The sequence below is a fragment of the Pteronotus mesoamericanus genome, unplaced genomic scaffold, assembly GCF_021234165.1.
Source record: "Pteronotus mesoamericanus isolate MK-2021 breed Mesoamerican mustached bat unplaced genomic scaffold, CSHL_Meso_final scaffold_167, whole genome shotgun sequence".
Lineage (NCBI taxonomy): Eukaryota > Metazoa > Chordata > Mammalia > Chiroptera > Mormoopidae > Pteronotus > Pteronotus mesoamericanus.
Genome location: NW_026555308.1, coordinates 30,828,456 through 30,853,005, shown reverse-complemented (window position 1 = coordinate 30,853,005; position 24,550 = coordinate 30,828,456). Strand labels below are relative to the sequence as shown.

Here is a 24,550-nt window from a genome sequence, read left to right as displayed (position 1 = left end):
GTCACGCAAAGAAAGTATATCAAAGAGAAAGAAGGAATTAACTTGTAGAAAGGTGATGATAGGCCAAGGAATTATCTCTCCTGGAGGGCCAGTCCCTTGTAGTGCAGGCTTCAGATGCTGCTGCTATGTTGGGTAAGGGGAGTACTGAGATTTAGCAACATGGAAATTGTTAGTGACCTTTACAAGAATGACATTGGTTGGAGTAATTGGAACAGGAGCCTGCTTGAAGCAGGTTTAAGAAAAAATAAAGACCATTAGGAGATGTGAGGAATTGACAAGTGTCATAATTAGGGTGACCCTATGCCCACATTTTCCTGTTATTCTACTGGAATTCACAACTTAGTCCCAGCATAATTTTTGTAGTGCCTCATTTCATTCTGCGATGGGGCCTCATTTGAATAACAGACTATATGGTCATTGTCATTATTCTTTTATCACACCCAAATTTGACCAGTTTTTTGTATCCCTTCAAAGTGGTTTATGTGATTTTGAGAGATCCTCATTAGTCCTTCCTTTTCTGTCATAACAAAATATTGCAGGGCTTATATATTTCCTTCCTCAGATTTGTAATTGGCCAGTGTTGTTGTTTTTTGTTTTTTTTCCCCTAAGATGTTCTCTCTCATTTTAGTGGTATTTAGGAAGCAAGAGTTGAAATTTTGATAGATTTTGATTGGGGAGGGGGAAGGGAGTGAGAAAGGTAGGTGGCCAGTTAGAGAAAGGCATTTCACAAATAAAATTCCTTCAAGCAATCAGTTGACCAAACATACTGAGGTAGGAAAATAGAAAATTTACTCAGAGAACTCTATGTAAAACTGAATGGATGGCAAATGAGAACCCCCAAAATAAGAGTATTATAATTTTAGAGCAAAAAGATGCGTTGAAACCAGGTAATGAAAGGATTTTAACGTCAGACAGAAAGTGTTTGATTTCATTATTTAGGACAGTGACATATATTAGGCCTTATATATGGTTACTGGTCCTGGAGGCAGGAAAACTGGTTAGGCTTTTATAATCCACACAATCCATAATGAAGTCCTGAGCCTCTGGGCAGGATAATGGTAATCCAAGGGAGGGAACCAAATTCACCAGACACTGCTGCAGAGAAAGCAGAAGGGGGTTAGGAGCATAAGGGAAGCAGGACCGAGACCTGCAGTGTCCGAGGCCTGAGCTGTCTAACCTGAGCAGCTAAGGTTGCACATGCCATTAATTGCAATAGAGAGCACGGGAATAGGTGAAGGAGGAAGACCAAGATTTTTTTTTTTTCCTTAAATTCCTTGGCAATATGATGACAGAGTATAACCTATTGAATTCCATCTGGTAAAAGTGTATTTAAGAAACAGTAGAACAATATTTAGGAAATAAGGTTTTTATTGTCACTGAAGGAAACCATAATGAGATTCCCATCTGTGGAAAAACATGAAGATTTGGATGTCAATGACTTTCTCATAAGTTATTTCAGAGAAGTGCATTTCTTGCCTCATTTTTAAATAACCCCCCCCAAAAACAAACAAACAAACAAAAAAAATACTTCCAAGAATCCAGACTTTCCCTGACATCTTACAATTCTTTGTATTGGGAATTAACTCCTCATAATACAAACATCGTATTTGAGTTTTAATCACATTTTGGAAAATACAAATAGGTTTTATATTTTATTAAGTAAAAGCCCAACATTGATGAGAACCTCTTAGAACTTAAAATGTCTGCATGGTTACTGCCTCCAACTTACTTTTTGTCTTGATACAGTGTCTCCCCATAGCCTGATGTAAAATAGTTTGGTTGCAAACATACTTTATCCCCCCCGCAAGCAGAGACAGCACTGCCGTGATACAGTTATGAGCCAGTATACAGTAGTCTTCCCTTACCCATTTTCTCTGTGGCATCTGTTATGTGCGGTCAGTTGCATTCTGAAAACGTTACGTGGAAAATTCCAGAAATGAACAATTCATAAGTTTTAAGCTGTGCATTATTATGAATAGCATGGTGAAATCCCACATTGTCCCATTGTGTCCCACCCATGAGGTGAATCATCTCTCTGTCCAGTGTATTTATACTGTATGTGCCACCTGCCTGCTAGTCTCTTAATAGCCATCTTCATTATCATATCTACTGTCATGGTATCACAGTGCTTGTGTTGGAGTCACCCTTATTTTACTTAATAATGACCCCAAAGTGTAAGAGTAGTGATGCTGGCAATTCAGACATGCCAAAGAGAAAACATAAAGCACTTCTTTTAGGTGAAAAGATGAGTAAAGTACAGTAAGGTATTTTGAGAGGGGGAGAGACCATATTTACATAACTTTTATTACAGTATATTGTTATAGTTGTTCTATTTTATCAGTGTTGTACTCCAGTTGTTAATCTCCTGCTGTTCCTTACATATAAATTAACCCATATCATAGGTATCTATGTATAGGAAAAAACATAGTTTATATGTAGGATTCGGTACTATCCATGGTTTTAGGTAATCACAGATCTTTCATTTGAAACATATCTTCATTGGAGAAGGAGGACTACTGTATTTGTTCACACAAAAGCCTCTGGAGAGATGAAAGAGCAGGAGATGGCCAAATAGGCAAAATTGGGATTACATAATTTCAATTAAATATGTGCTCTTTTGAATACAAACAAAGCATTAGAATCTGGCAGTGTAGAATAAATGAGATGGAGGGTTCTGATGGATCTGTTTATTTGTGGATGACTACTTTTAATGTAGGAAATTTGAACAATGTTTTCTTAATGTGATTAGGAGGAAATTAAAACAATTTGTAATTTATCTCCACTGCTAACAACAGGATATGGCAAAAAAGCAAAATGTGGGGATTCTAGTCCTAGCCCTTTTGTAGTACTTTGAATGAGTCTCAAACACTTTCTTGTGTTATCATTTTCCATTCCAAAACTGAACGAGTCAAGGGTTCCTAAGATTACCCTGAAGTTCACTAGAAGGATTCACAGCACTAAAAAGAAATGTTTTTCTTTTATACATACAATAAGAGTTTATTACTGTTGAAGGATAGAAATTAAAATCAGCAAAAGGAAAAGGCACATGGGGAAGCCCAGAAGAAGCCAGGCATAAGCTTGTAGGTGTCCTCTCCCACTGCAAGGTGTTGCCAACCAGGAAAGCACACTTGAACCTTGGTTTCCACAGTTTTTATTGGGAGCCAGTCCCAATAAAATGCAGGTGTGAATCATCTGCGTGACTGACCTCAACTGCTCATTCCCCAGCCTCCCAGAAAAAAGAAATGGTCAGCATAAATCACACTGTAAGTATAAGCTATCTGATTAAATTAGAACCCTCTGGCCCAAGGGCCCAGAGCCCATTTCCCAGAAGCTGGCCAAAGACCAGTCCTGAAGAAAGGCCTTTTCGGGTATGTGCAGAGTTTGAGCAACACAGGGCTGCTGAGTTAACTTTCTGCACAAGTGCAGAATTACATGACACTGAGATTCCTTATAATTATAATGTTTTGCGAAATGGATTAGTAACTTCTTCATATATATTGTAAAGACTTGAGTGCTTTTGTCTGTTTAAGATGGTTTGGATATATCTGTTTGAAAGGCTAAATTTAAAAAAAAAATTAATACCTATGCTAGAAAATAAGAACTGAATTGAATGTGTAAAAATAAAAGAATGTGTCTTACACAAGTCAACCCAGAACTCTTAATGAGTAAGCTCCCAAGTGGAAAGATTAAGAATTTTCAGACTTGAGTCATTTTAAGGAAATCTTAAGTAAACTACCTAATTAAACCCAGTTTCAGAAGCTAAGTTCAGTTAACATTTGATTAGCAATCACTGATATTTTTAATTTCCTTTGCATTGGTGGTAAATTTAACAGTATTAAATGAAAAACCTTTGCACCTTTTGATTCAGTTGAGTAAAATGCTTGTTTTACTTTCCTAATTTACTATGAGTCTCTCTTACACTCATTTTAAAGTTATTTAGTGCAGTATTCCATATTTAGTTCCTGTTAAATAACTAGTACATTCATCTTCCCATTATTTATCCATGATCCATGGTTTTCCAATTGAGAATGGTTTTATTTGTGTTTTTACTATGTCTTTTTGTGTGTGTGTGTTTTTTTTTTTATGGTCACTTAATATGTTTGGGTCATATTTAAAATTAATTTTAAAATGTTCAGAAAATTTTTTTTATAAATTGAAGTATATCTGGGTGGGTTTTTTCCCTCCCAAGTCCATAATTTATAACTTTGGTATAAAATTTGCAAAATTACCATATAGAATAGTGCATTTCCTTCTACATTTGAAATTACAGAATATTCGAAATCGGTATATTCAATTTAAAGTAGGGGAAAACCTTTCTAAAATTTGACATACTTCACCTGAAAAAAAAGCATTGGAATTACTTTGGTATAAAAGAAACTTAATGTTCCTGTCTGGTTAGTCATTTTACTTAGAATTAACCCCATACACTAGAAATGGCACAGTATAAAATTACCATATTAAGTACTGAACTCTTTTTTTCACATTTCTAATTGATATTTTCTTAACTGTGTTTAAGTGTGGTACAGGAGGGGACCAAATGACTTTTCAACACTGAGTACATATAAATGTCCCTGGGGTAGTTACATAACTGTTATCTTAAAATGTTTATTGCTGGGTCTAGAAGTGGATCTTAGTTTTCCAGTTGGCATGAACTACTTTTTCAGAAGGAGCAAAAGTGTTATTTTTTAGCTGGCACTGCCTGGCTTTTTAGCTAATGTGGTTTCCCAGCCATTCACAATATAATATCTGTGGTTCAGTGAGATTTTAAGTAGTGTTTTACCTTTTCCTATTATAAATAAAAGTTACAGTAGTATAGAATACTTTAGAGCCACAAGTGCTGTACTTTGCAACACTCTAGTAATCCTCCTGGCCGTTTTTTTCCAGTATTTGTTTTATTCAATGTGCTACTCTAAAGCAAAAGCCCACATTGGCAATTAAAAATTCTTTGGCAAATCTGAATTTGACTTTTCTATTGAAAAGAGACTCTACTGCTTTAGATTTTCTCTTTTCTCACTCAGAAATAGGCATTTAAAATTTTTTTCACTTTTTTCACATTTTTTTGTTCAACAAATGTGACATTGTAATAGGAACTCATAGTCAAAGCTAAATAAGACGCCATTCTTACCATTGAAAAACTTACACTCTAGGCTCTTCATTCCATTTTTCTATCAAGAAAATGGAAGATAAAGATTAGTAAAAGCATAAATTATTCCCTGGTTGTTTTTATGTAGTTCCTTGGGCCATTTTCTTTTGACTGGATGGTTTATTGCCAGACCTCGTTCAAGCTTGCTTCCTTCTCAGGCACTTGAAGGCGAACTGGTCCAGCAAGCTGGTTAGAGTGTACTACGACACCTAAATAGCCAGAAAGCTGGAATTGTTAAAACTCTTTAGTGTTCAAGCTTCCAAATACCATTTCTCTTTCAGAGTTATCTACTTTACCTAAATTAGGGCTTTTTGGAATTTCATCCACAAAGCCTGCAATCTTTTTTCTTTTTTAATTGCCATTTTGTTTATTGTTTTCTGGCTGTTTTGGAGTTCCTCCTCTTCTTTTTTTTTTTTTTTTTAATTGTTCAAATGCATTTGTCTCCATTTTCCCGCCACCACTTTCCCCTGTGCCATCCACCCCCACCTCCCACCCTCAATCCTTCCCCACTTTGACTTTGTCCATGGGTCCTTTATACATGTTCCTTGACTTGGCCCTTCCCCTTCTTTACACCAATACCCACCTCCGTCCTTCCCTCTCATTACTGTCGGTTTGTTTTTTCTTTCAATGTTACTGGTTATATTTACACAATGAAATACTACTTAGCAGGAAAAAAGAGCTACTACCCTTCGCAACAACATTGATGGAACTGGAGAGCATTATGCTAAGTGAAATAAGCCAGGGGGTGAAAGACAAATACCATATGATCTCACCTATAAGTGGAACCTAATCAACAAAACAAGCAAGAAAAATATAAAAAGCCTGCAATCTTACTTGCTTTTCAAAGCTCTTGTGGGAAACCTTCATTTATATGTATTGTCAGGTAAGGTACCACAGCCACAAATCCAGGAAATTACCCACCATCCCAAGCATCCTTTGAAAATTGTGAATTATTTAAGATCTTAAAAAAATCGTTTCCCAGTATCTTCTACAGTTTAAATTGCCAATCTAGTTAAACCCTGGTGAGTTTTGCTATAGAGTGAACATAATCACTTTGAGGGATAATTAATATATTCTTCAAATATGAGTAATTTAAATTTTGTATTTAAATTATAACCTATTTAAACTATTAAATTCAGTCCAAGAATAATTAAAACAGTTGTTTAAAATTTATTTTAAAAATATATTAGACATTCTGAATTAGAATATATATAAATCTAGAATTTAGAGCATTTAAGAGATGATTTGTAAATCTCGGCAGTTTAGTATGAACCTCCCAAAAAGATTCTGTAGCAAACTCTTGAAAGGATTTAGAAAGGTTGTGGATTAAATTTTTTCTTACCTTCTGGGGGGAATACCAGTATTTGTGGCATCTGTTCATTTGTGATAACACATCAAAAAGCATCTTATCCTGAAAGGCAATACATGACCTCTTCTAAATAAAAGTGTAGAGAGTGAAGAATAAATTAATAGTATATTATTTATTGCAGTTTTGCATTGTCTAAAAACCCATTTGATATATGAGTTCCTTAGTATCTACTATGATAACATCAGACAGAAATGTCTGTTATGGCACAACATTTCTATCAGTGTAATTTTGCTTCTGAAACGCCATTTAAAAATTTTATTAAGAACAATATTTTAGGAAGTAATGTTCCCTTTTAATTGCACGTGTTGATATTTAAAACTAAGGCATTAGACAGATTGTCCCCAAAATACTGAAGTATGAGTGTTGTGATAAAGAAAGTTTAAGCCACCTAAGTGCGTGTAAATTTCACTTTGATAGTTTTAAGGTAAATATTTAATTCTAGGCATTATTTATGGCACATGGTACTTGTTCAAATAGTATGGTGTAATGAATTATTTTAAAATGTGAAGATTGGTAGGAAATAGAAAATGTAGTAGTCTCCTAATGCTTCTGTAACAAATTACCACAGATTTAGTGTTTTAAAACAACAGATTTATTATCTTAACAGCTCCAGAGATCAGAAATTTTAAAATCAAGATATTGGCAGGGCTCTTATTCCTCCGGAGATTTGGCAAGGGAGCAGGGGGCAGGGGGTGGATTAATCAATTTCTTGCCTTTTTTCAGCTTTTAGAGGCCTCTGCATTGCTCGACTCATAGACCCTTGCTCTATCTTCAAACCAGCAGCATACGTTTTCATTTTCTCTCTCTATTTCTATTGATGAACATTAAAATAACCTGATAATTATTAATAGAGAAAATTAATATAAATTTTCATTCTCATATGATCTTAAAGTCATCCATCATAACCTTAGTGGAATGCATATCAAACTAAAATTCTCTTCAACATGAAGAAGGGTATGTGATGAAATTATAATCATGTAAACATGGTAATTTTACTTTTCTCTGCTGTGTGTGTGTGTGTGTGTGTGTGTGTGTGTGTGTGTGTGTTAATTTTCTAAAATAAATCTGGATTAACTCCTGGAATAATATAAAAATATTTTATTACTGATTTTTTTCAATTAAGAATTAAAATTAGGAATTTTTCAGTAGATCTCTACATTTCTCTCTAAATTGATGAGATTGCCAGTGTTCTATGTCATTAAAATAAGTAAAAATTTAAACTTAAGAGTTCTTAAATTAACATTTTGAATTATTTTAATCTTATTTTTATTAAGGAAATGTTTTTATCCAGGAGATCTTATGGCACACTTGATTTTCTGGCTTTTATAGAATCTGAATATAGTTGTTTTAGGGAGAGTAGTTCTTAAGTTCATTTTGTATGGCTGTTTTTCAGAGCATGCTTATTTCTTACCGTGTATAATAGGAGTTATTCTTGTCTAAAAGTTAAGAATTTATTTAATATCAGATTTCTTAAAAGCAAAATATAAGAAGGAATTTAACTCAGTAATGACAGTTTAAAATTAGATTTATAACTAAACTTATTTTGTGTGCATGTGTGTGTGTTTTTTTTGTTTTACAGGAATTGAAACCTGATATAGTAACAAAATCTGCTCTTGGTGATGATATCAATTTTGAAAAAATCTGCAAAAAGGTATATCGGCAATGGATTTTATTTTTATTTTTTAGGAAAAGTTTATTATTTATATTTTTGGCTTTTTCCTTGATGAGAAAACTTACCAAGAAGCCAGGCATTATAAGTATGTAATGAATTTTCCTCACTTGAACTCCAGTATTGCCACCAAAAAATATATTTTGTGGTAATTTATGAATTTTGTTGTTATCACACCTTCAGGGTCTTTAAAGGTTTGTTGAACTAACTTAATATGATATTAACATGTTAGATACTAGGTTGTTGATCTTAATTATTCAAATAAAGAATCATTATTTTTTTTCTTTCCAAATCATTTCCATGAATATTTCTTTTAACCCTTGCATTCACCCTGTGAACCATTTTACTTAATTCCTTTTTACAAATGAGAAAAACAGAAAGATTGTAGTGAGGTGATTAAGGCTATTCCACGATTACGTGGCAATTAGGACTTTTACCCAGATCATCTGGTTCTTGGATTTACCAGTCCTGCTTCTTCTTATTTGCCTTTTTATATTTCTACACACTTTGCTAATGCCTTCATAAGAGGGTTTCACCTAAGAACAGATTTTGGGCTGATAGATTTTTCTATACTGCTTTTCTCTTTTCACTTTGATTGACATTTGCTCTACTCTGTATTATTTGTTTCTTTTTGCATTTGTGCTTACACTTTTTTCTAGTTTTCTTAATGGGGAAATTTAAATCACTCATTTTAGACCTCCTTTTCCAATGTAAGCATTTTAATGCTATAAATTTCCCTCCAGGAACTACTTTAGCTACATCCCATATATTTAATGTTATGATTTGATTTGAGTTTAAAATGTTTTGAATTTCCTTGAAACTTTATTTTTGACACATGCTGCTTAGAAATACATTCTTTAATTTCTGAGCAACTAGGGGATTTTTCTGGGTTTATTTTACTACTATGTTTTTATGATACATGAACATACTTTTTTCGATTTTTATTCTTTTTATTATTTGTTATGGTTCAGACTATGGCTTATCTTGGTGACTCTTTTATGTGCCTTTTAAAACAATGTATATTCTATTAGGATCACTGTCCTATAAATGTCATTAGGTCAAATTGGTTGATGATGATGTTCAGGTGATTTATATCTTTACTGATTTTCTGCCAGCTTGTTTTATTGATTACTGAGAGAGGTATGTTGGAATCACCAACTGTAAATGTCAGGCTGTCTATTCCAGCCTTAAGCAAAAGAAATATTCTCTATTTATACAGACTAGCACTGACTTCTCTACTACTAACTGATATTAGACATGGTAAAAGTTAAAGTATTTCATTGTGAGAAGGCCAGAATTTAAGAGTTTTGCCTGTTGAGGGTCATGAGGATTTGTTGTTGCCATCATTGTTCTTGTCAGAAGCAATATCAAAATCATGAGCGTGATTTTACAATAGCCTCTTTATTTTCTACTACTTTGATTTTACAGTAAATATTTCATAGGATTCATTCATAAAAAAGCGGGATATTTTTAGTTTTGAAATAGTTTTAAACTTGTTGTATGGTCTGTATCTCACACAAAATAATGACACCTTAAATTGAAGAGTGGTAATGGTATAAAGATTTGGCTGAATATATTTTCTTTTTCTCTTGAGAGTTTAAAAAAAAAAAGTTTAAGATTTTTACCAGAATAAATTTTTTGAATTTTTGGTTGCTAGGTCTGAAGGTATTTTATTAATGTTTAATTTGTAGTGAGAATAAAATACAATTTATTTTTAGTTCTTTAATAATATTATGTTTTCATCTAAACTCTTAACAGTAACACTTGGCAACATTTAGTACTTCACTTGAACTTGGAAATACCCAAAATAAAATATCCTGTGTCTTTTTTTTTTAAGCTGCTCAGCCAGATTATTTTCACTTTGGAAGTTTAGTAGCAGTTAATGTGTGTGTAATATATGTAAAAAGAGTTTTTTAGGGTATGGTCTGTCTTCCATTTACAGCCCTTTGTTCAACCTTCCATTGTTTGAAATACCATTTAAATTGAAAGTGGGGAAACAAACATCTATAATAGCTTATTATTTTGTAATATTACTAAAATATGACTAGATTTGTGGGCATGTGAAGAATAATAGTAATTCAGATAAAACATTTAGGATCTATCTGACTGAAATGTTGTGAAATGAAACCTGATGACATTTCCGCTCTTCTATACCTTCCTCCAAAAAAGAGAAAGGCAGAGAAGTTGAAAGGGAGGAAGGGAAAACAGTTCTGTTTCATGAAAGTTCTTCATAGATCCTTGAGGGATTTAAAGCCAAGGGAGATTGCCCTGCTTAAGATTTATTTCCATTTTCCTCCTGAGCTATTTGATTTCAGCAATTTTGTTACTATTTTATTTCATTTGTGATATTCTTTCATTGGATTCAAATTCTTCCATACCAAAATCTGTTAATAAATTAAACCTCTATAACAAAAATGAAGCAGGCAGCAGATGTCTGGGAGGGAGGACTGATTAATAATTCATTTGCCATCGGAAGGGATCGCAGTGGAAGATGACCAAATAAGAAATAATACTTACATAGAACTCTGCACAGAAGCTTAGAGCAGAGTAGAGCAGAGTAGACCACTTTGTCTACTCTGAGTAGAGAAGAGCAGAACAGACCAATTTGTGTAACATTTTACATCTTACACAACTCTTTATGCATTCGTACCTCAGTTGGTCATAAAAAAGTATAAAGCAGTAATTGCATACAGAAAATATTCATGTGTGTGTGCGCCTCATGCATGTGTATGTGTGGTAATAGTGGTAGTGTCTTTATTTTTCAGATAAAGGGGGTAGAAAGGTTAAGTAGCCAGTTAATATGTGTATAATGAGAGTTTAAAGCTAGAGAGTGTAGGGACTGGAATGCTGACATTTCTAGAGAGCTGTTGCCAGATTTTCAGGAGCATCTCAGTTCAAAATATCTGTTGCTTGCTTAGCAGTTGGCTAAACACTGTAGAAGATACGAAGGGAATAGATGACAGTATTTTCCAGAGGACTGTGTAAATCCAGTAGAAAATAAAAGACAGTTATTAAACAATTTTAGGATAAGGGGAGGCAAATTGATATTTGTTAACATGTACCAGTTGACTGACTGATTAGGTGCTTTATGTATGTTAGCTTTCTCAGAGAAGATGATGATAACCCCATTTAACTGCTAAGACAATGGGCCCAGAAAGGTCAAAAATATACATATAGTCAGGCGGTAAGAAATGGTAGGTCCAAGGTCTAAACCCAAGTTCCTTGTCTCAGCCAATAAAACAGAAATTTAGGACAAAAGGATAGAGTAAGTTTCCATATATGTAAAACTATATTTTAGAGTCATGGTGTCATAGGGATTATGAGTTCAACAAATGCAAAAAGGTCTCCTGTTCCCTTAAATGTGAGCTCTAAACCTTAGCTTAATTTGCCACAGTTCTTCGAATCTAATCGAATGAAATATTTCTTATTTTCTCCCTAAATGTTTTTCAGTAAGTACAAATACTAATGTGTTGATTTGTATCTTTAGGTAAAACCGAGAATTGAGATTAAGTCCAATTAATATTAAAAGTACTGCTTCTAGCCTTCTACCTCTACCAATTTGTGTAGAGTCAGTTTGTTTCAGGCAACATTTCAAAGGAATGAACATTGGGTGTAAGAGAGCTTTTTCATTTTTAGACTGTTGTTTATATTTACATGTACATTCTCAAAATTCTCTTCAAAATTGAACACCAAATGCTTTGTGCTCACAGTAAATCCCATAGGCCAAAATAAAAATTTTCCATTAAAAAATTAGAGGTTTTCCATTTTTTATTTAATTTATTTGAAATGGAAGAAACTAGAGGTGTGTTAAACCACAGTTTCCTGAGAGTTTTCCATGGCAGACATTGTGTCAACTTTAAATAAGGAAAGCTGTGGTTTCTTTCATACCCCCAATATTGTGAAGACTTTCATGCAGGTGTAAAAACTTTTTATTCACAGAGACTACTTAGCCTTCTAAGCTTCAAAATAAATTTATTTAAGATGTATGACAGTATTTGAAATTTTTCTGTATACCTCCAATCCATTTTCTGTCTCCTATGAAGTTTATCACATTCTACCTTAGAATAGTTATTTGTGCATTAGACTTAACCTTTTAAATTACAACAAGGTCATGAACCTCAAAAGACGGTGTTTGTCTTCATGTATAATACCATACCTTCCCATAACAAATCATGTTTATATAAGTACAAATATTAATATGACTATAAAGAGGGTGAAAGTAAGTGAGGAGGGAAGATGGACAGGAGAGGAATTAAGGAGAGAGAGAGAAGTCTCTCTTGGCAGAGGCCACCTGCCTGTTCTTGAGTTCCTACTCTTAGCCCAGTGCCTTACGTGAATTGCAACAGAGACCCAAAGCACTGCCAAAGGTGTGAACCTGAGCCCACTTCCTTCACAAGGCTCTTTGTTTTGTTTGTTTTGTTTTGTTTATGTTTATATTTGATTTCTTTCCACAAAGGTTTGAGAGGGGCTTGGAGCAGGGTTACAAAATGAAAGTAAGTTATCTCAGTTTGAAAGAAAACTTGTGTTTCAGTAACTGTTCTCAGACTGAAATCAGAAACCTTTGATACATGTAGTTCTTAAAATATTTGATTTAAAGAAAGTTAGTTAAAAATATCAAATTTTATAAATTCTAGTAATCATTTAAACTTATTTCTCCTAGGTAAAAAATGTCAAATTTAGCACTTCAAGTTTTCTTTAATTTTATTCTTCATAGAGCAATTAAAAATCATTCAATTTTTCAATTTAAATTTTAAGAGGTAAAGGAAACACAGACCAAATATTTTATTTAACAGTTATATTAACAATTTTAACTCGATTTCAAGGTGCTAACAATTTTAACTCGATTTCAAGGTGCACGTCCGGTTCCCTAACACAAGCTTTTATTCTTTGCGCGCCCCACTGTTCTGTCAGGCTGCCTTAGCTGTGCGCTGTGCCCCCTCCGTTGTGACAGCTCCCGTGGAGTGGCAGCTCTGGGATTATGCGATGCGGTGACTTTTTTTTAATCACTCTCACTTCTTATTAACCTGGTATTTTCTCCCCAAATTCTCCACAAAGTTTGCAACATAGCAGTTACAGAGAAAGACCTAACAAATAACACCTTTATTTATTAGATTAATGAATAATTGTAAAACTTTAAATTTATCCTAGAGCCTTTAAAGAAAAAAATACAGCATTTACTGAAATTGGATCATTAAGTCATTCTGTGATATCTTCCAGGGCAGGGAAGTAACATTGGTAAATAAACTCAATGATAAAATGATTCTTAACAAAACAGTATTTACTTCAAGTCAACATTAGACATGCAAGTATTACCACTGCTCTTCTGAAACTTTTTATAACTCAGATGGAAAGTTGTAGCTAACTCTGGAAAGGAAAATACCCAATTCATCACAGCTTTTAGCAAGTTGTCAAAGCAGGGATTTGGGAACAGTAGTAGATATGTTTTGGGCAATTTTACATGAATACATTGTCAGAACCTACTAGGATTCCTAGAACATTCTATCTAAAAATGTGAAATTAACCCCTGTGATGAGAATAGTTACTTTCTAATTTATCTGTTTCACAAATACAGATGTTCATATATTGGGGATTATCTTTGAAGCACATTTTTAGTTGCTTCCGGAAATATTCTGGAAAAAGCAGTTTAATAGCTGCTGCTGGAGTGTCTTCCCTGGTAACTTGAAGAAGGGCGGGTTCCTGGAGTGTGTGTAACGGTTGGCTGTCAGGGCTACTTGTTTTTGTTGTCATTGTTGCTCTATTTACATTACCCGTGAATGTTCTGAGAATTGTCCTGAGGATTAAAAGGATCACCACTGCATTGAATAACAGATTGTTTCCACTAAGCCAGAATCTTGAATTATGTCACCATTCAGGAAGCACAGTTAGTGCTATAACCTGTTGCCTTGATTTGGCAACAAAAGTGTCTATTGGTGTTGTTTTTGTTTTGAACTTAACTTTTTAACATCATGAACCTGCTGAATTTTTTAAAAAATTGTTTAGTTTACCCCCATGAAGGATTCTGTTTGCATGTATTTTAGAGCAGAGGTAATACCTTTTTCCATAAAGGGACCCTATAGTAAATATTTCAGGCTTTGCAGGTCATATAGTCTCTGTCACAACTACTCAACTCTGCCATTGTCACTTAGTGCAACTGTATATAGTATATGAATAAATGAACTCGGCTATGTTGCCATAAAATTTTATTTTCAAAGACAGGCAGCAGGTGAGAATTGGCCCATGGGCCAGTTTGCCACGCACCTTTTATAAGAATGAAATACTTCTACAAGGGTGTTTTTGTGAAAATGACAGGTCTTTATTAGTTTTTCCCCACTTTCAAATTCAGTAGATTCTTACAGAATTTATCTCCACATCAGTCTGTTTTTATTAACACACTTTAAGCCACAGTTGTTGACATCCTGCTGTGTGTGGTCTGTAAGGATTTAGATTTCATTCCTCCTCCATGTCATATATGTAACTTTTCATCCTCCTAATATATGTAAGTCAAATTTAGGTTAGTTTAACATTTCATGATTGTTTTGACTAGAAGTCACATAGTGATTACTTTTCTTTTTCTACATAATATTTGTTTCCTATAGTCTATCATTGTTAGGTTTGTTAGTTTTCTATCTTCTCTCTAATCCAGACTCCTCCTCAGTTATTGAAATCTCCTCTAAAGTTATTTAATACACCAGGTGTTCTAAATCTAAATTTTCTGTCACCCCCCTGGTGATTACTTTTGTGTGGATCTCCTCTTTATTATAGCCCATGCTTTCCTCATTTTTTGTATCCTTCATTTTAATGGGGCAGTAGCTTCTTGGGAGAAAGGTTCAAGGGATATAAACATCTTAAAACCTTGCATGCCTCAAAGTGTTTTTATTCTTACCTAGTTTGAAAGTCATTTTTCTACAGAGATTTAGAAGCATCGCTCCTTTGTCTTTGACCTCTGATTCTGATTCCTGAATTTTTTTTTGTGGGGGGGGAGGGGTTGTTTTGTTTTGTTCCCCTTCTGAAAGTTTGTAAACCTCAATATTCTGATGTTACTCTACTTTAATATATTGTGTTGAGTCTTTTTAGCCTGAAAAATCATGTGCTTCCTTGGGGGTTCTGTGCTACAGCTTTTATTATGCTTTTTATAAGATTCAAGCAAACATGTTTGACCCATAAACTTCAGCAGCCCAGCTTGTCACTGAGTGACTCAGGCCTTGGCAGGAGATTTGCACCAGGTATAATTTAAAGACATTACTCTGGGTGACATTACCTAGTTCAGTCTTCCAAACAGAATGGATTTCAAACTGCCATCATCTTGCTTTTACTTAGATACTCATGAGTTTGTAATACTGGAAGGGGGGGGGCGGGGAGGAAACCTTATATTGAGCTATTTACCATGAAGGGTAAATTTTAAATTAAAACATTTGAAACTGGTAGTTCTACTTTCACACATCAGTGAAATATATTCACTTTATGGAATGTTTATTGAGTGCCAACCTACTGTTACCCGTTACTGTTCTAGGCACTGGGTCTGTAGCAATGAAGACGACAAAGTCTCTGCTTTACAGATACGCACATATCTTCCCTGGCAGGAGGCACTGTGTGATGTGAAGTAAATGAGGAGTAATGGAAAGTGTTACATTACTCTAATAACATTTTAGCAGAGACATGAATACAGTGAGATGATCAGTCACGTATTTGGAAGTAGAGTGTTCCAGATAGAGAAGATCTTGCAGTGGACCAGCCTGAGCATCAAAAACAGATAGCATGATCTGGCTATATTTAAAAGCTCACTGTGACTTTTAGGGGAAAGTGGCTGTGGGGGAGCAAGATGTTAAGGGGGGTGACCAGGTATGAACTTACTACATTGGTCCAAGTGAGAAGACTATTGGTGAGTTGGTCAAAACAGTAAAAGTAGAAATGGTGAGAAGTGACTGGTTCTGAGTATACTTTGCAGTTAGAACCACAGGATTTGCTGAAGAATTAATTTTGAGATGTGAAGGAAGGAGAAATATAATGGAGGAATCCTTTGAGTTTTAGGCCTACACAACCAGAAAAATTTCTGTACAATAAGATGGAAAAGGCTATTGTAAAATTAGGTTTGAAAAGAAAATCAAAGAATTCTCTTTTAACTCTCAAGTAGATAGTGGATATATGAGTCTGTAGCTACAGTTAGAGCTGGGGGTAGAAATTTGGAAGTATCAGTCTACAGATGATTTTTAAAGCAGTTAACCCAAATTATAAATTTTCTAAATTCATAAATACATTAAATATTAATGTGTAATCTGTTCCTGTTCAGTCATCATCATATATTTATAAAGTGTTCGTTATAAACTAGGCACTGTGGTGAAGGGTTCTAAGAATGCAATAGTAATACTGGACATTCAAAATATAAATATATAGGATTAGATAATTTTAGGTATCTATTAAATGGATGCACAAACATTAAAGTAGTCATAAGTTAAATCATTGAGCTTAATACTACATGTTACTTGATTCTTATTTATTTAGTCTTAACTTGGTCTTTTAAGTTCTTTGAAAGGAGGAGCCATATTATATTTTTTAAATATCACACATGATGCCTATAACAATTTTGGAAAGATATTAAGTACCCAAAAATATTTACTCCTCAATTACACAGTAATTATAATTGTTCAAGGACACTAGTATTTTTGTCAGCATGGATTTTATTGTTTAATTTGCAGCCTGATTCTACTGCAGCTGAAAGAGCAACTGCCAGATTAGCAACACACCCTCTTCTGAAGAAAAAAATAGATGTGCTAAAAGGTATGAATTAAATGACTTTTAAACCATGTACTTAAGTGTATTTATGCCCATTATTTTGACTAAAATGGCTGTTGATTTATTTGTATTTTTGGTTCTTTTTGCTTTCAAGGATCTTTTATATTATAAATACCTCTATTAAATATTTCCATATGTGGAAATGGGCTTGAAAATATGGAAAGTATCTGATATTTGAAGAAAAACTAAATCTGTATTTTTTCTGTAAGTTCTAATATATGAATATATACTACATATTCATAATGTTGAATACAATTGATTTTCTTATTACTGATGTAATATTATTACATTTGATGTTGCCATGACTTGGCCACATAATTTTCATTTATGCCTACTTGTATTATAAAATGTGTTGAAATAATTAAATGCTTTTGTCACAGAAGATACTTATTTTTATGTTTGAAAGCCAATTTATAATGTTCTACAATGAAATCAATATATTATTCCTACAGAAATTAAAGTTGCCATTTTGTTTTATTTATTTGCATTCATTGACAAATACTCTTTTTCAAAACTCCAAGGCATGAAATGATGGTGTGTTTTTGTTTTTTTTTTTTAATTTCATATTTTAAATGGATACTCCTGAGCATTTTTTTAAGTTTGGTTTCTAAAAAGTTAATAGATACCTTTATGAATTCAGACCCATTCATTATATACACAGTCATGCATCACAAAACAACGGGGATACATTCTGAGAAATGCATTGTTAGGGCTTTTCGTACTTATGCAAACATCATAGAGGGTACTTAACACAAATAGGTGGTGTAGCCTGCTACACACCTAGGCTCCATTGTAATCTTATGGGACCACTGTCATATATGCCGTCCATTGTTGATGGAAACATCATTGTGTAGTGCATGATTGTATTTAATATAATGTGTAAATAATATTGTGTTTCTAAATAACTTTAGAAATACTGTACTGAAGCAGTGACATTTTATATTGTTTGTTTCAATGCTGAAACAAGTTGTGTACTATTCCTCTTGCAGCTGCTGTCAAAGCCTTTAAAGATGCAAGACAAAATGATGCTGGAGTTCAGTCATCAAAGAATGCTTCAGAAGAAAATTATTCCAAGGACGCTTCAGGTTCAAATGATGATGCCATTAAGTTACAGCATGAAGGAGCTATTAACAGTGAGCAGAAAGACAAAGAAGCCAAAATGTTGGCAAAGAAACCAGTAAATAGTTCAAAAGTAAAAATAGCCAAGATGGAACATGGACCCCAAACAGGGGACATTCCAAATTCTCCATCAGAGCCTTCTGAAAAGGATTCTCTAGCTCCCTCTGAACCCCAGAAGGTACCAAAAATGACACCGTTACGTCAAAACAAACAAAAAAAAGCATCCAATAGCTCACTTGGTGAAAACAGTGATGGAGAAGAATTGCTTGAAGAAGAGAAAGAGTATTTTGATGACAGCACAGAAGAAAGGTTTTACAATCAGTCTTCCGTGTCTGAGGATAGTGACAGTGGTGATGACTTCTTCATTGGGAAAGTCAGACGGACACGGAAGAAGGACAGTAATTGCCATTCTTCGGCGTTAGCACAAAAATCCCCCCAAAAGATGTCCCCTGAAGAGAATATACTTGAAACCTGTCAGGGTATAAGAAACGACAAAAGCAAGCCAAGTACAGAAGCAAGGAAGTTTGAATCAGTGTTTTTCCATTCCTTATCTGGATCTAAAAACTCTAGAAGGTAATTATATTTTTATGTTCTGAAATAATTATTTGTTTCTAATTTTTAAAAAACATTCAATATTTATACATCCTAATAATGAGAGAAGACATTACCATAATTGTAATTTATACAAAACACATCTTGTGACTTGGACTCTCCGACCTTATATTGGGATGATATATACAAATACACATGTGGCAATGACACATTTATTCAACTTTATAAGAAAATAAGATGTTATAGCCAAATAACTTTTCCAGCTAAATTTATCCCTTCAGTTATCAAAATTTTGAAACTTTGAGTTGGTTTCTGAAGAAAAACTCCTGAAAATATCTCACATGTCCCACCCTTTTAAACAAAGCTTTATGAGTAGAAACATGGTTGGTTTGGGGTGGTTGTTGGTAACCTAGGGCCATTATTGTAAACATCATTTTATTATGTATTCCTACCTCAGTACATAGAGCTGTTTGCCCTAACACTGCATTACTCCAGACTGCTTTATATTTGGTGGTCTGCTGTCTCTATCCCTGCTGTTTAACCATCACTTTTCACAGCTATTCTGTTACGAATCAATATATTTATTTTCATTTGTATTTTTAATCAGATAAGAGGTATCTTCACACATGGTATGCTCATTTCTTCAGTAACAGCTGTTTGCTTCAGTAAACTGTTTTTCTATATATTTATATCCCAGGGGTCATTTTTAATAGGAAACTATGATGTTGATAATTTGTTGAAAGAAATAAGAGTATGGAAAAGACACACAACCGTCTTTGGAGCCTTGAAAATAATTAAAATATTATATCTCCCAAACCTGCCTCAAAAGGCAGCATTTTTTCTCATTTGAAAATAACACATCACTATTTCTTTCCTCTACCACAAAATGTAAATCTTAGTTTTTGTTATATATGACTCATTCTCCCTGTGAGGAGATTTTCGAAATTCTTTGTCAAGCTAGTCCTCAAGAATCGACACAAGGTAAATAGAGGATATTTTATAAGCAGAAGCCCCTATGAAGATAGAGGAAAATTCCCTTATGTTTCTGTAGTAATATTGGGGCTTAACAAACCTTCAGCGAAGCTGAAACCTGGGGTTTTTGTATTTCTATAGATTGCTGGTGGGATGAGAGAGTACTGTAGTCCATTGGCTGCATTTTAGCATCAGTTTTATTACATTATCTTAAATCAGAAGGGTGGGGTTTTTTCTCTTTATAAATTTTATTTTTTAATTACAGTTTACGTTCAACATTATTAGTTCCAGGGGTACAGCATAGTGGTTGGACAGTCATGTACTTTACCAAGTATTCCAGTACCCACCTGGCCCATACATAGTTTTTACAATATATTGACTGTATTCCCTATGCTGTATGTACTTTATACCCCATGACTATTTTGTATACCAATTTATACTTTTTAATCCCTTCGTTTTTTTCACCGAGTCCCTCAAATCTCCTCCCCTCTGGCAACCATCAGTCTGTTCTCTGTATCTATAAGTCTGTTTCTATTTTGTTCATTTATTTTGGTCTTTTGATTCCATATTAAAATGAAATCATATAGTAGTTGTCTTTCTCTGTTAAGTCAGAAGATTTATCTTTTTAAAGTCCTAATAGAGTTTTTCTTCTTTTAGAAGTTACAGAGAACAGGCTCCAAAAAGCAACACCCCAGGTATGTTATTAATGGCTGCTTCATCTCCATATGTAAGTAAGCAATGTTTTGCCAAAGTGGGAGGATGAAAAATGTACACACAGAAATGGAAACAGAACATCTTAAAATTATCAATATAATTTTTAATTTAAATTGTTTTTTTCCGTGTGTCCTGTCAATGGGAAACATAGACAAAAGTTATTGGAAATATTGGGTCTGTTTAATTTATCTTGAACAAGTGCATTCTTTAAGTTGTGTAAGTTATACCTTAGTCAATGTCGTCCTGTTAAACATTCGGTAACAAGTACGTTACTTTTTGGGTTGGGAGTAAAGTCAAAGCATTTTTAAATTAAATTATAACAAGTCAAGTTTAATATATTGGGTAGGCTGACTTATGTGCATATTTCAAATTCTGATTTTAAAAAACTATAAAAGTTTATTTGTCCCTCACATTACAGTCTACTATGAATCAGCAGAGGGTCATTCAAGGATCAAGTTTCTTCTTTTGGCTTCTTCCTCATCCAGTTCTCAGATATTCTCCATTTGGCCAACAGAAAGGAATAAAGTACATGGAGAATTTTGCAGGAGTTATCATGGGCGAGGCCTGAAAGTGGCAGGAATCAGTTCTGCTGACATTTTATTAGCCAGAATTCAAGTACGTGACTCCATCTAGCCACAAGGGAGCAAAGAAATGCAGTCTGGCTCTGTGACTAGGAGGAAAAAGAAAGTAGAATTTCTTGAACACATGATGACCATCCTTTTCATCACCAGATGCCCATTTCACTTTTCCCCTCACACACAGAGCGCACTTACCTCCTACCCAGTGGAGCCAACCCAAAGTCCCATCCAGCTCAAAGCGCAGGATTACTGAGTGATGATAGGATACGGTGCTCTCCATCAGGTCTCTTGGATGTGACTGCTCAAAGTTTGGTGACCTGAGTGTTAAAAAAAACGAACTGCCTGCCCCCACCTCATACCAAATATTTAGTGGCAAAGGAGGGGCAACGTAACTACAATAAAACCTGTCAAATCAGATAAAGGAAAAATGGGAAGGCTCACAACACATTTACTACCTGAGCAAAGAGAACTCCTAGAGGCACAAGATAGAAAAGATTGCAAGGAGCAGATAGACCACGATGAATAAGTATATCGAGATTTGATATTTATTATAGTCTACTATGCATAATACTGAAACCGGTATTCTAAAGTAGGGTGGAGCCATTAAAATAACATAAAAATTTGGCATTGGCTTAGCAGTTCAGTAATAGGTAATAAAAAAAAACAGGTAACTGAAGCTGAGAGTGAGCATCCTGTGTGCTATTGATCGGTAAAATGGTTGGCATGAGAACCTGGGAAGCAGGCTCTGTGACTGGAATTTGTAGCACCAGGGTTAGTGGTTGGAAAGAAGAAAAAAATTACTGTATTGATGGTTCTTTGGGAATGTATGCCGAAAAACAAAAGAGAATAGAAGCTTGAATGTGAGGTTTTTTATGGTCAGGCCTTTTATTCACATTCCATTGGCTATAACTCAGTTACATGGCCTCATCTAACTGTAGCGTGATAGGAAATGCATTGTGGTTGTGCACCTAGGAGGAAAAGAAGACTAGGTTTGGCAACACGTGGCCATCTCCTTCATTTACTTTATTTTTAAAAACATAGGATAATTAAACTAAAGGCATTCCCATGTTTTCCTCGTGAGACCCACATAAAAGAGTTTGTTGTTTTTGCTTAACATATATTTATAGTATTTATCAGTCTCTTTACTTGTGCAAATTTACTTTGCATAACTAAAAAATATTTGTATAGAAATAGTCTTATTCAAATCTTAGTTGTCATGGAAAACTTTCATTGAACATTAATTCTTCATTTTTTCACCACTAGAGCCACTCTTGGAGTATTATAAAATTCTAGAGCACATGTGATTAGTACAAAATATGAGACAGTTGTACAAAGATTGGGACATTTTGAATCTGTACAGTGATATTTTGGAAATGGTATCCCACCCTATGTACACTTATTTATAAAACATGATGCCATCTGCTTTTTAAAAAATATTTTATTGTTCATACTATTACAGTTGTCCCAATTTTCCCCCTTTTGCTTTTTAAGGAGATTTTTAAAAAGCTTTTGACAGAGATATCTTAGGTTGCAGCGGAAAAATTATGTATCCCCAGGACTGCTTAATACTTCTATATTAAACTTTTTGTCTTCCTGTTTGTTTTTTTTTTATTCTGTAAACATGCATTGATTCATGTCTTTTCAAGAAGCTAGTATATCTCCCAAATAGTACTTTGTTGTTCAAAATAATGTATTCAGTAATTGCCATGCCTAATAATATAAGAGGCTGTAGGGACTAGAATGCAAATTGCCACCCTCTTATCTGGTGGATATAAGTTCATAACTAAAATAAAACTTTGTCTTGTGTTTGAGTATATTTACTAATTTACTTTGTAGTTATCACTTTGTTCAGTAACAAAAGAAAGTGAAATCAATTAGTAGACCTTTAAAAGTAATCAACATTTTCAGATTCAGTATCGTAGTAAAGATGCATATCTTCTGGATACATCTACTTCACACACATATATCATAAGCAAATGATTATTTTTTTAAGACAGCACAACGTATATGAGGAGGTATTCAATGTACACCTACTTACACAGATTAGGAAGCATGTGTCCCACAATTGACTGCTTGTGTATATTTCAACTGCACACTGTTCCTTGTTGGATTTAGATCTTAAATTGTGAGGTATTCCATTTCAGTAAAACTAAATTTCTTCTTTACTGTTGATTTGAGAAGATGAAATATATTTCTCTTGTATGTTGTTTGGGTATATAGTTAGTTTTCATTATTTTTGCTTTCCCCTCCAAGGTTTTCAGCAAAATGAACCTCAGCTGAAGAATCAGTTCATTAAGCATGCCCAAAGAGGACCCAAAAATACAGAACAGCAGACACAACTGCCTCTTCATCCTTCATGGGAAGCAAGCAGGAGGCGAAAGGAACAGCAATCTAAAATTGCTGTGTTTCAGGGGAAAAAAATTACATTTGATGATTGATTAGTACCTCTTTTTGTAAACTTTCCATCTCAAAATTTTTGTTGTTGTTGTTGTTTTCCAGCCCACAATTTAAACTCATATTGGAATAAGTCTCTTTGGAGGGGGCATAGAAATAAGTTTATTGTTGTTTTTACTTCTCCTTAAGTGTTCAAGTTATGTTTACATAAACCTTCCACAAATCAACTACATAAATTGGTTTTTAAAAATATGCCCTGACCCCTTTATAAAAGAATTTTGAGTTTATAACTCAGATTTCCTCATTTGTGCTTATCATGAAGTGTACTTCACTGGATTGGGTCTGTGTTTCTTTGCCTTGAAAATAAATGTTGAGATATATTTAAAATAATGGAAAAATATGAGGAAATTGTAGCTATGTAAAATATAGATCACCCTTGCTAAAAGTTATTCTTGTTAGCAAATTAAAGTTAAGATAATGTTTATAATGGATATACAGATTATAAATTATACAAATAAATGCTAATTTTTATTATTTTAATTATTTGTGATCTTGTACTTTTTGACTGTTTTAGTTTTCCAAGACAACCTTGGAATTCTGAATTATATTTCAAATATTTAGGCAACATTCATTGTATAAATACTGCAACACAACCAAAAGATGGTTTTATATTTCACCACATATAAATATTTTTGTTAAATCCAGAATGTACAGCCTCTAATTGCATGGCTCTTACAGAAACTTGTTTTGAGGAATCATAGACTGGAATTGATACGAACAGATTGTGAAGGAAGTATGCCTGGAAGAGCATTTCCACTGAGAGTTGAACAAAGAGGTTATAAAGATGACTCACTGAGGAAGGGACTGCTCTACACATCACAATACTGTTACTAAAAGGAAAACAGGATTTTAAAAATCCTTTCAAAAGTTTCACTTTCATTGCCATGGGAGGAAGTAAAGGTTTTTGGTTAACTAAACAGAAGTAGCTAAATTCTGTATTTTCTCTGCACCGGTCCTGTTGATCGCAGGAATTCATAAACTCTGGATAGTCATTTCTCTCTTTTCCAAGAGCTTAAAAATTTAGATAACTTGAGCAATGGAATTTAAGAGATTATGCAGAGAGAAAATTATGGCTCTATTGAATGGAAACTCTGTTTTTTCTACTTTTTAAAAAAAATACTGACATTAATTATGTTGATTGAAATTAATTTCAATTGAAATTTTAATTATGAAAGTTTATGACAGGAAAA

At 33.9% G+C, this 24,550-nt stretch overlaps 1 protein-coding gene across 1 annotated transcript in view; it reads left to right on the top strand.

Annotated features, from left to right (window-relative positions):
• The window catches only part of SRFBP1 (serum response factor binding protein 1), a 74,773-nt gene extending 50,969 nt beyond the window's left edge, over positions 1–23,804 (top strand). Inside the window, exons 6-10 of the mRNA XM_054589348.1 lie at positions 8,092–8,163; positions 16,875–16,956; positions 17,961–18,663; positions 20,272–20,309; positions 23,160–23,804. Coding sequence (XP_054445323.1) covers positions 8,092–8,163; positions 16,875–16,956; positions 17,961–18,663; positions 20,272–20,309; positions 23,160–23,344 — 1,080 coding nt within the window. The 3' untranslated portion in view covers positions 23,345–23,804. The remainder of the gene's footprint in view (positions 1–8,091; positions 8,164–16,874; positions 16,957–17,960; positions 18,664–20,271; positions 20,310–23,159) is intronic.
• The last annotated feature ends 746 nt before the right edge of the window (positions 23,805–24,550 follow it).